This window comes from Salvelinus alpinus, chromosome 10, assembly GCF_045679555.1.
Source record: "Salvelinus alpinus chromosome 10, SLU_Salpinus.1, whole genome shotgun sequence".
NCBI lineage: Eukaryota > Metazoa > Chordata > Actinopteri > Salmoniformes > Salmonidae > Salvelinus > Salvelinus alpinus.
In genome coordinates this window covers 67,391,723-67,407,359 of record NC_092095.1, presented here as the reverse complement: position 1 = coordinate 67,407,359, position 15,637 = coordinate 67,391,723, and the positions used below count along the sequence as shown (strand labels likewise).

The 15,637-nt window shown below is 40.4% G+C and overlaps 2 protein-coding genes across 6 annotated transcripts in view; both read right to left on the bottom strand.

Moving 5' to 3' along the window:
- LOC139532696 (OX-2 membrane glycoprotein-like) overlaps positions 1–15,284 on the bottom strand; it is a 36,418-nt gene extending 21,134 nt beyond the window's left edge. For 2 of the 5 annotated variants that reach the window (XM_071330636.1, XM_071330635.1), the window contains exons 1-2: positions 14,981–15,174; positions 14,474–14,815 (exon numbers count right to left, since the gene is read on the bottom strand). In XM_071330636.1, the coding sequence (XP_071186737.1) occupies positions 14,474–14,815; positions 14,981–15,020 (382 nt within the window). In that variant the 5' untranslated portion in view covers positions 15,021–15,174. Of the gene's footprint in view, positions 1–12,004; positions 12,227–12,446; positions 12,547–13,173; positions 13,501–14,473; positions 14,816–14,980 lie in introns of those variants that run through there. The other 3 variants (XM_071330637.1, XM_071330638.1, XM_071330634.1) reach the window with 3 other exon arrangements.
- LOC139532699 (uncharacterized) lies at positions 1,877–5,489 on the bottom strand. Its single transcript, XM_071330640.1, has 5 exons — positions 5,310–5,489; positions 4,551–4,868; positions 4,309–4,423; positions 3,811–3,850; positions 1,877–3,587 (listed from the first exon to the last, which is right to left on the bottom strand). The coding sequence occupies exons 1-5, from the start codon at positions 5,377–5,379 to the stop codon at positions 3,495–3,497; spliced, it is 636 nt and encodes a 211-aa protein (XP_071186741.1). The 5' UTR covers positions 5,380–5,489; the 3' UTR covers positions 1,877–3,494.
- Positions 15,285–15,637: the final 353 nt, after the last annotated feature.

Here is a 15,637-nt window from a genome sequence, read left to right as displayed (position 1 = left end):
GGGTCCGTATGTAGCCAAACGTAGCTACTGCTCATTCCGTTTGATCGAAAATGGTTTAAAAAAGTAAGGCCGGCGTCCATAGAGACACATACCAGCTCTATTGTTAGTACTGCTACTACCAGCAGTACTACACTTGCACCTATCGACGACACAAGTTGTTCTGCTTCCAACAGCACATCCATTGCTAGCATCAGTAATTCTACATTTGTTGTTAGCCTAGCTAGCATGGACACTGACAGTTGTGAATCTGATGCAGCCAAAGAGCTACTGCCCCCTTACCCGGGAAAGCACCGAACAACAGACAGGGACGTTGGACCATCGAAGAGGTGTAAATATGATGAGAACTACATTGATTTGGGGTTCACTTATATTGGGAGTAGTGGCTTTCCTCAGCCACAGTGTGCTATATGTGCAAAAGTACTATCTCACAACTTGATGAAACCTTGCACAGACATTTAGAATCAAAACATGCCAATTTGGAAATAAACCACGGGAGTTTTTGGAGCGAGAATTAAGATGACTTTCGAGTACTAAGACATGTATAAAAGCAACAGATACCATTAATAAGAAGTGGCTAGAAGTGTCTTATATGGTGAGCTACCGAGTGGCTAGGACAGGCAAGCCCCCTACTATTGTGAAGGACTTAATTCTTCCTGCTGCCGTGGAAACTATACAGACAATGACTTCATCAAACAACACTGTTCATGACGCATCAGTGACATGGCAGAAGATGTTTTGAAACAATTACTGCTTGGCAAACAAGCCAGTGAATTCTATGCGTTACAGCTGGATGAGTCAACAGACATGATGGGCCTGGCACAGCTCCTGGTATATGTCCGTTACATTTATGGTGGGTTGATAAGGAGACCTCCTCCTCTGCAAACCACTGGAAACCAGGACAACAGGAGAGGATATTTTGAAAGTACTGGACTGCTTTGTGATGTCAAATGGACTTTGGTTGTCAAGATGTGTTGCCATGACAGGGAGACATAGTGGAGTGGTAAAGCGCATGCAAGGAGTTGCTCCCGATGCTACTTAGGTACACTGCAGCATCCACCGAGAGGCTCTTGCTGCCAAGAGAATGTCTGACAGCTTGAAAGACGTTTTGGACACTACAGTAAAAACTTTGGTAAAGCAAGGCCCCTGAACTCTTGTGTATTTTCTGCATTATGCAATGATATGGGCAGCGACCATAAAAAGCTTTTACAACATACAGAAGTGAGCTGGTTATCAAGGGGCAAAGTATTGAAACGTTTTTTTAAATTGAGAGACAAGCTTAAAGTTTTCTTTACTGACCATAATTTCCACTTGTCTGACCGGTTCCATGATGACTAGTTTTTCACACGACTGGCCTATCTGGGTGATGTTTTTTCTCACCTGAATGATCTTAATCTACGATTACAGGTGACTCTCTGCAACTAACTAGTTGGAGCTCTTCTCTGTCTGCTTTAACAAGGACAACACACAGTTCTTTCCATCATTGTACGATTTTTTGTGTACAAGTGAACTCAAGCTTACGGACAATGTCAAATTTGATATAGCAAAGCACCTGAGTGAATTGGGTCCGCAATTACGCAGGTACTTTCCCGAAATGGATGACAAAAAACTGGATTCGTTATCCATTTCATGCCCTGCCTCCAGTCCACTTACCGATATCTGAACAAGAGAGCCTCATAAAAATTGCAACAAGCGGTTCTGTGAAAATTTAATTTAATTTAATCCGAAGCTCCTGCCAGATTTGTGGATTGAGCTGAACTCAGAGTATCCTGCCTTGGCAAATTGTGCTGTTAAGACACTGATGCCCTTTACAACCACCTACCTATGTGAGAGTGGATTCTCGGCCCTCACTAGCATGAAACCTAAATACAGGCACAGACTGTGTGGAAAATTACTGAGACTCTCTCTAATACAACTGTTACGGGATTTTTGTGTTTAATGACTAAAATATGTATACATTTGACTTAGATGTTACTGTATGAATGAAACGTATTATAATCATAATGCTGAATATAATGTGTTCCTTATTAGAAAGAATGGAGTTATCTTCAGACAGGCTGGAATGCTGTGTTCCTTACAGGACATTCTGTCTCTACCCAGGGAGGGGAGAGACCTTGGGTTGGTTGCAGATAGTTTAACAGGTGGCAGACAACGTAATGAGGCTGTGAACTGTATTGCCATTGTATTCTAGAGGAGGATGGACATTAAAACCTATGACATCATCTTTATTATATAACCTGATGTAAATTGTACTATGATTCAGTACTCTCGAGAATAAACGCTATTGATTGATTGATTTTAAGACTGGTTTTTATCCATTTTATGCTGATAAGTATCTTACAAATTATTATGTATGGGCAGAGTGTTTTAATTGAATTGGTTGATAAACATAGGAATAAAATTCCTTTATCAACAACCCAACATTGCGGAGTTATGTGAATCCTTTCAAGCATACCCGTCTCACTATCCTGTGGTGAGTTATTCACAATTTTCGATTAACAAATAAGATTTTATATGTAAGATGGCTAAATAAAGAGCAAAATTATTGATTAATATTATATTATTATTTGTGACCTGTTCCTATAAGAACTCTTTGTCACTTCCCACAATCCGGGTTGTGACAAACTCACACTCATTCTTATGTTTAATAAATGTATAGTATAGTCTGTGTGTGGCAGGCTTACAATGATGGCAAAAAACAACATTTGAGAGTGCGCTGACCCTGGTGCCAGCTGGAGGTTGAATGTTTGAAGGGGTACGGGACTATAAGAAGTTTGGGAACCACTGTGCTAGAGTGTACATGCTGGGTTAGATACATACAGCCCATACAGTATACAACTATAGAGGTCATGGATCTTTTAGGAAATTAAGTTTTCATGAATGGTTTAGTTTTGTCGTTACATTTCTAAACTTGAACATGTCATTCATGTAGGCCTACATGATACATGGAGATGGAACATTGAAAGCAAGGAAAATACATTGTCATGAAGCATGTTGTGATGATGACTGTACATCTCTACTGCTGCAGGGAATATCTTTTACAAATGCAATACACTGACACCTGGTGGAAATGCACATGATCACATCTGTCCACAGGAACATTTGTTCTACGTAACCTAATGTGCAGGATTCACATCTTCAGTCTACAGGAACATTGGTTCTATGTAACACAATGTGCAGGATTCACATCATCTGTCCACAGGAACATTGGTTCAACGTAACAATGTGCAGGATTCATACAGTAAGTGCTGATATTTACAGCAACAGAAGACGATCTACAGTACAGGACCTATTCAGCCAGGTATCAGTAACCAATCAATGGAACAATATAAAGTCAGTGTATCAGCTGTAAAAATAGGGGCATTACAGTAATCAAGATATACAGTAAATGGATATACTGTGCAGTTGTCTATCATGGCTGCTGAAATACTATTTAACCCTTTGTGATAGAAAAAGGTGTCTCATGCCCTGTTGTCATTGGTCAACGGTGCCAGAGGTCAGGGGTTACAATGTGGCAGCTGGAGAGTTGAGTAAAGCCCATTGTCTCTCCTTGTGAATGTGCTGTAGGGCTCAATGTCCTGTTGCTCCTCCTACAAAGACATTAACAATATGTCACCATATTACACTGTAGAATCTCATATGGGACTGTGGAAATATTTGTAAATGTTGGTAAATTCAATCGAAAATGTGAAAGAGCATAGTCTGCAGATGTATCACGACAACAGGTAACAGCCAATAACAGCCCTGACAGTCTTACAACTCCAGGTAACATCAAACAAGAACAGCCCTAACAGAAAAGTGTTGTTTCATCACCTCTTTAAAGGTGTACACCGCTTTCTGCTGTGTTCTCCCGCTGTGTAAAAGAAGAGAAGACCAGTGAATGAACGTAGATACAGTAGATATCATCATCACACCAAATGGAAGATGATTTTACACAGTGCATGTCTTGTGGCGCAAAAAAATGTTTACGCATGCGTGTGCGTTCATTTTCTTTCAGTACACTACATTTTGACAAGACAGGAACTGAGAAGCCACAACTGTGCAATTGTTAGTCACCAAAAACCTCAAACTCTGAGTTAAAACCTAGATTACTTGACCTACTTTTTATGTGACATAGTGTTTAGGTATGTCACATTGTTTCTCAGCAGGCTACAGCATTGGATGCCTTTCTGAGACAAAGTTCAGTACCTGAATTATGAATCTGATTTGTTGAGTAGGCACTTATATTATTACAGTTTCTCCATTACAACGTAATTATACAAATACCAAAATGGACAAATACTCATTACAGAGCTAAAGAGAATCTCTTACTTAAAATGCATTTTCCTCATGATTACGACAGCAAAGGCCATGACAGGAACAGCTGCTGCTAGGCCTACTATTATCTCAATATGGAAATGTCTGTTGTCCATGTCCTCATGGGATCCTGAGAAAGGGGAAAACCGCTTGTGATCCAGCATGTCTCTTCTCTCTACCATTACACATCAGATAAACTGTATACTGAGGGTTATTTTAAAATTCTAATGAACAACCCCATCAGACCCAACACTTACTGTTGACAGAAATATGTACATGAAGATCATGATGTCCTCCATTATATGTACACTGACAGGTGTAGTTCCCTTCATCAGATGGTTGTATGTTGGTGATGTGTAGAAACACTCTGTCACTCTTTATCTGCAGTGTGAGTCTGGGGTCACAAGTGCTGTTGGTAACATTTTGGTCAAACCGAAGAGACACTTGACACTCATTCCCACCACTTATCACTCCATCTAACTTGCATACTTCAGACATCATGTCATGAATGGTTTGGTTTGGACAGGCAAGAGTTTCCAAATCTGCTCCTGTTTCCAATGTTTTCACTTGAATCTCTGTAAACATGAAGGAAAATGGGTTGTGAGTGTATTGTTTCATCTAAAATGTTTGTTTTGCATTACAATTGCAATGCACCGTTTGTTGCATAAGAGAAAGGTGTGTGTATATATATAAAAAGAGAATATTCTGATGCAAATGTTGCTTCTTCCCTAAATGCAGTTCAGATTGTTATACGAGGTAAGAAACTGCTTGTGATCCAGCATGGCTCTTCTCTCTACCATTACACATCAGATAAACTGTATACTGAGGGTCATTTTAAAATTCTAATGAACAACCCCATCAGACTGGACACTTACTGTTGACAGAAATATGTACATGAAGCTCATGATGTCCAATTAACATTTCACAAATGAAACATGAGGACAGGACCTCTTTCCTTTTTCGGTGTTGTACAAACTGTCCATGCATGCTGTGTGTTTGAGAAAAGGACATCTTACCTTCAAAGGATGTGTACACACCCCACACCAGCAGAAGCAGAGAAAGCCTGAATGCTCGTATTCCACACATAATGACCAACTGCAGAACCAGACGTTAGTCCAACATTTTCTGCTCAGACCGACAGCAGAACAAAAGGCAAACCAAATCAAACCAAAGTGATGGTCCTTTGACAGGTTTGACCCAGTTACATGATCTGGTGCTCTCTGAGAGGAGGAAGTGGTGCTGTGTAAATGTATTCTATCTTCTAAGTGTGACTTTCACAACGACAACACAGCTCTTGGGCTGTGTCTAGGGACTCTGCAGTGTAACCACCACATATGGGGAGGGGTTATATCAAGTGTAAGTAGGTGATCGTTATTTGTATTTTTTATGGATCCCCATTAGCCGCTGCCTTGGCAGATCTAATGTTACTGCTTGTATGAGTTACTTGATGTGGAATAGAGTGTTAGATCTGGTCCTCCAGGTTAATAACAGGAAATGAACCTACCAACTGCTATGTTTATGATATAACATTATTATAATCATTCAATTATTACCTTTTATATACAAATGCCTTTTTAATACATTTGCAGCAGGGCAATAAATCCTGGCGTCTCATTTATAAACCCTTCATACTTATAAAATGGACTGTGAACCAATAGGAGTGCGTGGGTAAAATCACCTATGTGCTGTGATGATTGAATTGCTTGCGCTATAGCCTGTTCCTGTTTTAAAGGGACATAACATTGTTTTAAGACCTCAAAAGTAGTCTAATGTTAAAGTGAATCCACATTATACAAGTTGGATTTTAGAGTGTAATGTCCCTTTAACCCCCACTTACAGTTAGTTATATTTTACCATTAATTTGGAGGCAGGTCCTGCCGCTGATAGCTCCTTCTGGATAGGCGTTAAACAGACACTTGTAGCAGGACTCGTCTCCTCTTGACACTCCTTTGTTGACGATAGAGCAGTTCTGCAGACCCTCGTCTTCAAACCACATTCCTCTGAAAAGGTGGGTTGACTACTGTTCCAAAGTAGACACACAATTCTATCAATCTTTAGGAAGCAATAGAACAGGGCTCTAAAACCCTGTTCCTGGAGAGATACCCTCCTGTAGGTATATACTCCAACTCCAGTTGTATCTAACCTAAATCAACTCACAACCAGCAAATTATTAAAATAATGTGTGCTAGATTAGAGTTGGATTGAAAATCTATAGCACGGTAGCTCTCCAGGAACAGGGTTGGAGAGTATAATATTGTGATGTAGTACTCAAAATGGTCAGAAGGGGGAGGACAGAACTAGTCTATAATCTAGTCTCGGTACAGTAGAAGGAAGTTATGAATGAAGGGGCTTTTAAACTGACTGTAGTATGGGTTATTAACTGACTGTAGTATGGGTTAGTAACTGACTGCAGTATGGGTTAGTAACTGACTGCAGTATGGGTTAGTAACTGACTGCAGTATGGGTTAGTAACTGACTGCAATATGGGTTAGTAACTGAATGCAATATGGGTTAGTAACTGACTGCAGTATGGGTTAGTAACTGACTGCAGTATGGGTTAGTAACTGACTGCAGTATGGGTTAGTAACTGACTGCAGTATGGGTTAGTAACTGACTGCAGTATAGGTTATTAACTGACTGCAGTATGGGTTAGTAACTGACTGCAATATGGGTTAGTAACTGACTGCAATATGGGTTAGTAACTGACTGCAATATGGGTTAGTATAGTAACTGACTGCAGTATGGGTTAGTATAGTAACTGCCTGCAGTATGGGTTAGTATGGTAACTGACTGCAGTATGGGCTACTATAGTTACTGACTGCAGTATGGGTTAGTAACTAACTGTAGTATGGGTTAGTATAGTAACTGACTGCAATATGGGTTAGTATAATAACTGACTGCAGTATGGGTTAGTATAGTAACTGACTGCGGTATGGGTTAGTATAGTAACTGACTGCGGTATAGGTTAGTAACTGACTGCAGTATGGGTTAGTAACTGACTGCGGTATGGGTTAGTAACTGACTGCGGTATGGGTTAGTAACTGACTGCGGTATGGGTTAGTAACTGACTGCAATATGGGTTAGTAACTGACTGCAATATGGGTTAGTAACCGACTGCGGTATGGGTTAGTAACTGACTGCGGTATGGGTTAGTAACTGACTGCGGTATGGGTTAGTAACTGACTGCGGTATGGGTTAGTAACTGACTGCAATATGGGTTAGTAACTGACTGCAATATGGGTTAGTAACCGACTGTAGTATGGGTTAGTATAGTAACCGACCGCAGTATGGGTTAGTATAGTAACTGACCGCAGTATGGGTTAGTATAGTAACTGACCGCAGTATGGGTTAGTATAGTAACTGACTGCAGTATGGGTTAGTATAGTAACTGACTGCAGTATGGGTTAGTATAGTAACTGACTGCAGTATGGGTTAGTATAGTAACTGACTGCAATAAGGGTTAGTAACTGACTGCAATATGGGTTAGTAACTGACTGCAATATGGGTTAGTAACTGACTGCAGTATGGGTTAGTAACTGACTGTAGTATGGGTTAGTATAGTAACCGACTGCAGTATGAGTTAGTATGGTAACTGACTGTAGTATGGGTTAGTATAGTAACTGACTGCAATAAGGGTTAGTAACTGACTGCAATATGGGTTAGTAACTGACTGCAGTATGGGTTAGTAACCGACTGCAGTATGGGTTAGTAACTGACTGTAGTATGGGTTAGTATAGTAACCGACCGCAGTATGGGTTAGTATAGTAACTGACCGCAGTATGGGTTAGTATAGTAACTGACTGCAGTATGGGTTAGTATAGTAACTGACTGCAGTATGGGTTAGTATAGTAACTGACTGCAGTATGGGTTAGTATAGTAACCGACTGCAGTATGGGTTAGTATAGTAACTGACTGCAGTATGGGTTAGTATAGTAACTGACTGCAATAAGGGTTAGTAACTGACTGCAATATGGGTTAGTAACTGACTGCAATATGGGTTAGTAACTGACTGCAATATGGGTTAGTAACCGACTGCGGTATGGGTTAGTAACTGACTGCGGTATGGGTTAGTAACTGACTGCGGTATGGGTTAGTAACTGACTGCGGTATGGGTTAGTAACTGACTGCAATATGGGTTAGTAACTGACTGCAATATGGGTTAGTAACTGACTGCAGTATGGGTTAGTAACTGACTGCAGTATGGGCTACTATAGTAACTGACTGCAGTATGGATTAGTAACTGACTGTAGTATGGGTTAGTATAGTAACTGACTGCAATATGGGTTAGTATAATAACTGACTGCAGTATGGGTTAGTATAGTAACTGACTGCAGTATGGGTTAGTATAGTAACTGACTGCGGTATAGGTTAGTAACTAACTGCGGTATAGGTTAGTAACTGACTGCGGTATGGGTTAGTAACTGACTGCGGTATGGGTTAGTAACTGACTGCGGTATGGGTTAGTAACTGACTGCAATATGGGTTAGTAACTGACTGCAATATGGGTAAGTAACTGACTGCAATATGGGTAAGTAACCGACTGCGGTATGGGTTAGTAACTGACTGCGGTATGGGTTAGTAACTGACTGCGGTATGGGTTAGTAACTGACTGCGGTATGGGTTAGTAACTGACTGCAATATGGGTTAGTAACTGACTGCAATATGGGTTAGTAACCGACCGTAGTATGGGTTAGTATAGTAACCGACCGCAGTATGGGTTAGTATAGTAACTGACTGCAGTATGGGTTAGTATAGTAACTGACTGCAGTATGGGTTAGTATAGTAACTGACTGCAGTATGGGTTAGTATAGTAACCGACTGCAGTATGGGTTAGTATAGTAACTGACTGCAGTATGGGTTAGTATAGTAACTGACTGCAATAAGGGTTAGTAACTGACTGCAATATGGGTTAGTAACTGACTGCAATATGGGTTAGTAACTGACTGCAGTATGGGTTAGTAACTGACTGTAGTATGGGTTAGTATAGTAACCGACTGCAGTATGAGTTAGTATGGTAACTGACTGTAGTATGGGTTAGTATAGTAACTGACTGCAATAAGGGTTAGTAACTGACTGCAATATGGGTTAGTAACTGACTGCAATATGGGTTAGTAACCGACTGCAGTATGGGTTAGTAACTGACTGTAGTATGGGTTAGTATAGTAACCGACCGCAGTATGGGTTAGTATAGTAACTGACCGCAGTATGGGTTAGTATAGTAACTGACTGCAGTATGGGTTAGTATAGTAACTGACTGCAGTATGGGTTAGTATAGTAACTGACTGCAGTATGGGTTAGTATAGTAACCGACTGCAGTATGGGTTAGTATAGTAACTGACTGCAGTATGGGTTAGTATAGTAACTGACTGCAATAAGGGTTAGTAACTGACTGCAATATGGGTTAGTAACTGACTGCAATATGGGTTAGTAACTGACTGCAATATGGGTTAGTAACCGACTGCGGTATGGGTTAGTAACTGACTGCGGTATGGGTTAGTAACTGACTGCGGTATGGGTTAGTAACTGACTGCGGTATGGGTTAGTAACTGACTGCAATATGGGTTAGTAACTGACTGCAATATGGGTTAGTAACTGACTGCAGTATGGGTTAGTAACTGACTGCAGTATGGGCTACTATAGTAACTGACTGCAGTATGGATTAGTAACTGACTGTAGTATGGGTTAGTATAGTAACTGACTGCAATATGGGTTAGTATAATAACTGACTGCAGTATGGGTTAGTATAATAACTGACTGCAGTATGGGTTAGTATAGTAACTGACTGCGGTATAGGTTAGTAACTAACTGCGGTATAGGTTAGTAACTGACTGCGGTATGTGTTAGTAACTGACTGCGGTATGGGTTAGTAACTGACTGCAATATGGGTTAGTAACTGACTGCAAAATGGGTAAGTAACCGACTGCGGTATGGGTTAGTAACTGACTGCGGTATGGGTTAGTAACTGACTGCGGTATGGTTAGTAACTGACTGCGGTATGGGTTAGTAACTGACTGCAATATGGGTTAGTAACTGACTGCAATATGGGTTAGTAACCGACTGTAGTATGGGTTAGTATAGTAACCGACCGCAGTATGGGTTAGTATAGTAACCGACCGCAGTATGGGTTAGTATAGTAACTGACCGCAGTATGGGTTAGTATAGTAACTGACTGCAGTATGGGTTAGTATAGTAACTGACTGCAGTATGGGTTAGTATAGTAACTGCCTGCAGTATGGGTTAGTATAGTAACCGACTGCAGTGTGGGTTAGTATAGTAACTGACTGCAGTATGGGTTAGTATAGTAACTGACTGCAATAAGGGTTAGTAACTGACTGCAATATGGGTTAGTAACTGACTGCAATATGGGTAAGTAACTGACTGCAGTATGGGTTAGTAACTGACTGTAGTATGGGTTAGTATAGTAACCGACTGCAGTATGAGTTAGTATAGTAACTGACTGTAGTATGGGTTAGTAACTGACTGCAGTATGGGTTAGTATAGTAACTGACTGCAGTATGGGTTAGTAACTGACTGCAGTATGGGTTAGTAACTGACTGCAGTATGGGTTAGTAACTGACTGCAGTATGGGTTAGTAACTGACTGCAGTATGGGTTAGTAACTGACAGCAGTATGGGTTAGTAACTGACAGCAGTATGGGTTAGTAACTGACAGCAGTATGGGTTAGTAACTGACAGCAGTATGGGTTAGTAACTGACTGCAGTATGGGTAAGTAACTTACTGCAGTATGGGGTAGTAACTGACTGCAGTATGGGTTAGTATAGTAACTGACTGCAGTATGGGTTAGTAACTGACTGCAGTATGGGTTAGTATAGTAACTGACTGCAGTATGGGTTAGTAACTGACTGCAGTATGGGTTAGTAACTGACTGCAGTATGGGTTAGTAACTGACTGCAGTATGGGTTAGTAACTGACAGCAGTATGGGTTAGTAACTGACTGCAGTATGGGTAAGTAACTGACTGCAGTATGGGGTAGTAACTGACTGCAGTATGGGTTAGTATAGTAACTGACTGCAGTATGGGTTAGTAACTGACTGCAGTATGGGTTAGTATAGTAACTGACTGCAGTATGGGTTAGTAACTGACTGCAGTATGGGTTAGTAACTGACTGCAGTATGGGTTAGTAACTGACTGCAGTATGGGTTAGTAACTGACAGCAGTATGGGTTAGTAACTGACAGCAGTATGGGTTAGTAACTGACAGCAGTATGGGTAAGTAACTGACTGCAGTATGGGTTAGTAAATGACTGCAGTATGGGTCCATGTGTTGAATTATTAAAGTAACATCAACTACAGAATGTGTGGGCATCAGTGAATATAAGGAACTATGGCTACAGATCAATCCTCTTACTTTGTTCACTCATTAAAACAGTTTTTTTTAGACAATGACTTTTACTACACTATACAGTTTATGCAATGACTCTCGCTACACTATACAGTTTATGCAGTGACTTTCACTACACTGTACAGTTTATACAGTGAAAGGTTGGGGAGGTACTCAAATCCAGACTCATTGCGAAGAAGAAACTAACGTCCTTGGGCGTGGCGTTTGGCCCGGAGCAAGGAGTTTGGGTAGCCAGGCAACAGGTAGCCAACCTCATATCACAACACTCACCTACAAGAGGCCATCAATCTCTCAAACCTAAAAGTGCCATTTCAGTCCCTCTAAACAACATTAACCATATCATTGCTTGTATGATTCACGTGTTAATTAGTTTATTCATGACTGCGTAAGAATGATTCAACAAGGTTCGACATCCAGGCTCAGTAACAACAGGTGCTCCAGTCCTCAACAAAAACAGCGGTCAGCTACAGTGCATATAAGCACGGTCAGCAACAACAGACAGATGTTTACACAATGCTCCTAAGAGGGTCCTGCTCGTCTGCTGTGGTTTCCAACGCTGCTTGCCTGCAACCTGCCAGATAGAATGTGAAGGTTACTATACTGTACTACAGTGAATCTAAAATGACGTTATCCATAAACATTCCTGAGCTCTAAGGCATGCGTTACTCACAGTTTATTTGATAAAAGCCAGAACCATATATAGAGTTGATGACTCAATTCATTCCATTTGTCTTACTAAGACGATTAAAATAAAGATATTAGATATTACAAATAATCTTGTGCGGACTCACCTTTTTTTCTTTTGAAGCTCGACACAGCCAAAGATGACTAAAAGGGAAATGATTAGGAATACTGGAATGGCAACAGCCCACGTGGATGTCCTCTTGTCATCTGGAAGGTGAAACATGAAATTCCAGTGAGCATGTGTTTGGAGACAGCATTTACTCCAAAGAGAAAGACAAGGAATTTTACACCATTCCTTTTTAATGCATTCAGTTTGAATAACATGTTGACATCATGTTCTGTTCCATCTATCCAATCATATCATCCATCACGTAGCTTCCCTGAGGGGCTGAAAACTACCCAGAACTCAACACAACACTTGACTACAGTGTGATTTTAAAAGGGAGTGACTCGTGATGCTTTACATTGGTAGTCAACATTAAACCCAACTGGTGAGATAACATTACCAACAGCACTAATAGCATCACAACATTAGCCTCTTGGAACCAGCCTGAAATCGCTGCGTTCTGTTTTCAGGAAACAGAATGTCGCGCTATTGCACGATGATGTTGGTCACAAGGCTATCACAACATGCCCCTGGGGATGATGTAGCCTGTTAAATAGAACGCCAAATTCATGTATCCAAATGTAAATGTTTATTATTAATATCATGAATTTGGCATGCTATTTATAGAGCTAGGGATGATGTTTTCTCAATGTTGTTTTCAAGTTGGACCATTCTGACACGCTAAAAGAGTATGCTTTAGAAGTATATAATACGTCAACATCACGTACCCTCTTCAACCTCCCTCTCTCCAGGGAGAATAGGAAGCAGGACCCGCTCGTGTCTCTGTGTCCTCATCCCATTGTTTACGATACAGTCCACGTATCCCCCTGAGCCTGGCAACAGTTGGAGGGTGATGTTGCTAATGGCTGTGACAGTTTGGTCTTTGTTAATGACAGTCCAGTTGTTAGGTGTCTTTATGAGTGCTGCTGCAGAAATGTTCCATTGGATCCAAGGTGCTGGTTTACCTGTGGCAGAGCAGCTGACCACAACTTCCATGTCTGCTTTAGGTTCAGTGCTGGGGACTTTTTGCATTGTGGCTCTCACTTCAGATACACCTTTGAATAGATGAAACAGGGAATATTAGATCATGTTGATTTTATTTATTTTACCAGGCAGATCAATTAAGAACTGCTTTCAAAATATGTATCATGTTTTCATATATGTTTTGACACCAGCAAATGTCCCTTATTAATGCATGCAGAATTCATGGTCATTCAGACAGTTTTTTAAAATCCTGCCAGTGATGTAACAATGCCAATATGGTGATTTATAGTTGCAGTTAGCTGGTGTTCTAAAGCATAGTGTTTCTACTCCCCTAATAAACCCTTTACACGGCCCATACTGTATTATTCAGATATATCATTCCTTAGCAAATGTCCTGCAGTAAAGGGTGAATAAAGGATTATTCTATATTTGGCGAAGCACCAGATGTAAGGACCTTTATATTACCTGTATTGGTGGTTTAGCTTAAAAATGTATTAGTGAATCGTCTACAGTGCATTCGTAAAGTATTCAGACCGCTTCCCTTTTTCCACATTTAGTTACGTTACAAACTTATTCTAAAATGGATTAAATAAATACTAATTCCTCAATCTACGCACAATACCACATAATGACAAAGCAAAAACATGTTTAGACATTTTCGCAAATCTTTTTTTTTTTGTTAATCCATTTTAGGCTGTAACGTAGCAAAATGTGCAAAAAGTCAAGGGGTCTGAATACTTTCCGAATGCACCGTATGTATTACTTATGAAGTCTTTATGAATGCTCTATAAGAGTGTTTCTCCCCAATAATATTATCTCCAAGGATACCCCCAGTGACTCCCTTCTATTCCAGTACCAGCACACCTGATTCAACTAGGTCTAATCAAGGGCTGGATAATTAGTTGACCAGGTGTGCTTGTACCTGTGCTGATTTACGATTATTATTTTGAGTTACAATATCACTTACATTAAAATATAACTTCAACTGAATAGAGAACAATAGAGGGAAGCCCTAAAACTGTTATTATTCAGTGCATTAAATACCTTGAACGGTAAGACACGTCTGCTTGCGTCTTGATCCACTCGGGTAAACATTGAAGGAACAAATATAGCAGGCTTCGTCCGCCCATGTTACATTCTTCACGGTAATGGACGTCGAGTTGAGAGATGCCTCCGTGAAAACCACCTTGCCTCGGTGCGGGTCTATGATTTTAACGCCAAACCGCTTGCTGTAGGTGGCCAGATTCTCCACCGAGTCGTCTTTGAACAGCCTCTGCCAGGTGACTTGCAGCACACCTGTCGGGTCTGCATGGGAGCAGGTATATGATGCGTCGGCATTGAAGTCAGCCGTGTTGTTTCGTCTAGTTACGATGTTGACAGAGACCGCTACAAAAGGAAGAAGGCAAGTTAACAGTTAAATAAATAAAACAAGTTTAGCCTACATACAAAATAATCAAAGACCTTTCAACTTGGTAAATGTTGCTAACCTATCTCATCTTATTTGAGCAGAATCAACCCCTAGTCAGAAGCCATGGAAAACAATTGAATTACCTTCAGAGAGCAAGCAAAAGAGAATGAGAAAAGTATTCATTCTCAGCTGGTGAATGTTGACTTAAGCTCATGGTTTCTCACGTTGGACCATAATATATTGCTTCGTTAGTTGCACGTGAAGTGAGTCATATTCAACGGAAGTGAAAGAATGTTTTTGGAAATCCCTTATTGTTGAGGGGGTATAGATTAGCCTAGTTCCCCAGTGGTTCCCGGCCGTAGCCAATTACAACGTGACATCTACTGTAAAATACATGACAAGGAAGAAGGAACTGTTAGTTCTTAAAAGAAAATTGTGGGTCACATTAGGCTGAAGTTGAATGACGTCATAGCAACAACAAAAAATGCTGAAATGTATTTATTTTGACTTAAAACATTTTGGGGTTCACATGCTCTGTGCTGAACTAAACTCCAATTTAGAGGCCACCACATCAAAGGCATCGAAAGACTACTGTAACCACAGCAAGTTCCAAACCAATTGGCTGCTAATGCTCCATCCCAGAAAATTAACATGCTTACACTTGATGAACATATGAACATAGCATACATTTCAGTCAATCTACAGTACCAGTCAAATTTTTTGACCACTTACTCATTCAAGGCTTTTTCTTTTAGAATAATAGTGAAGACCTTAAAACTATGAAATAACACATATGGAAT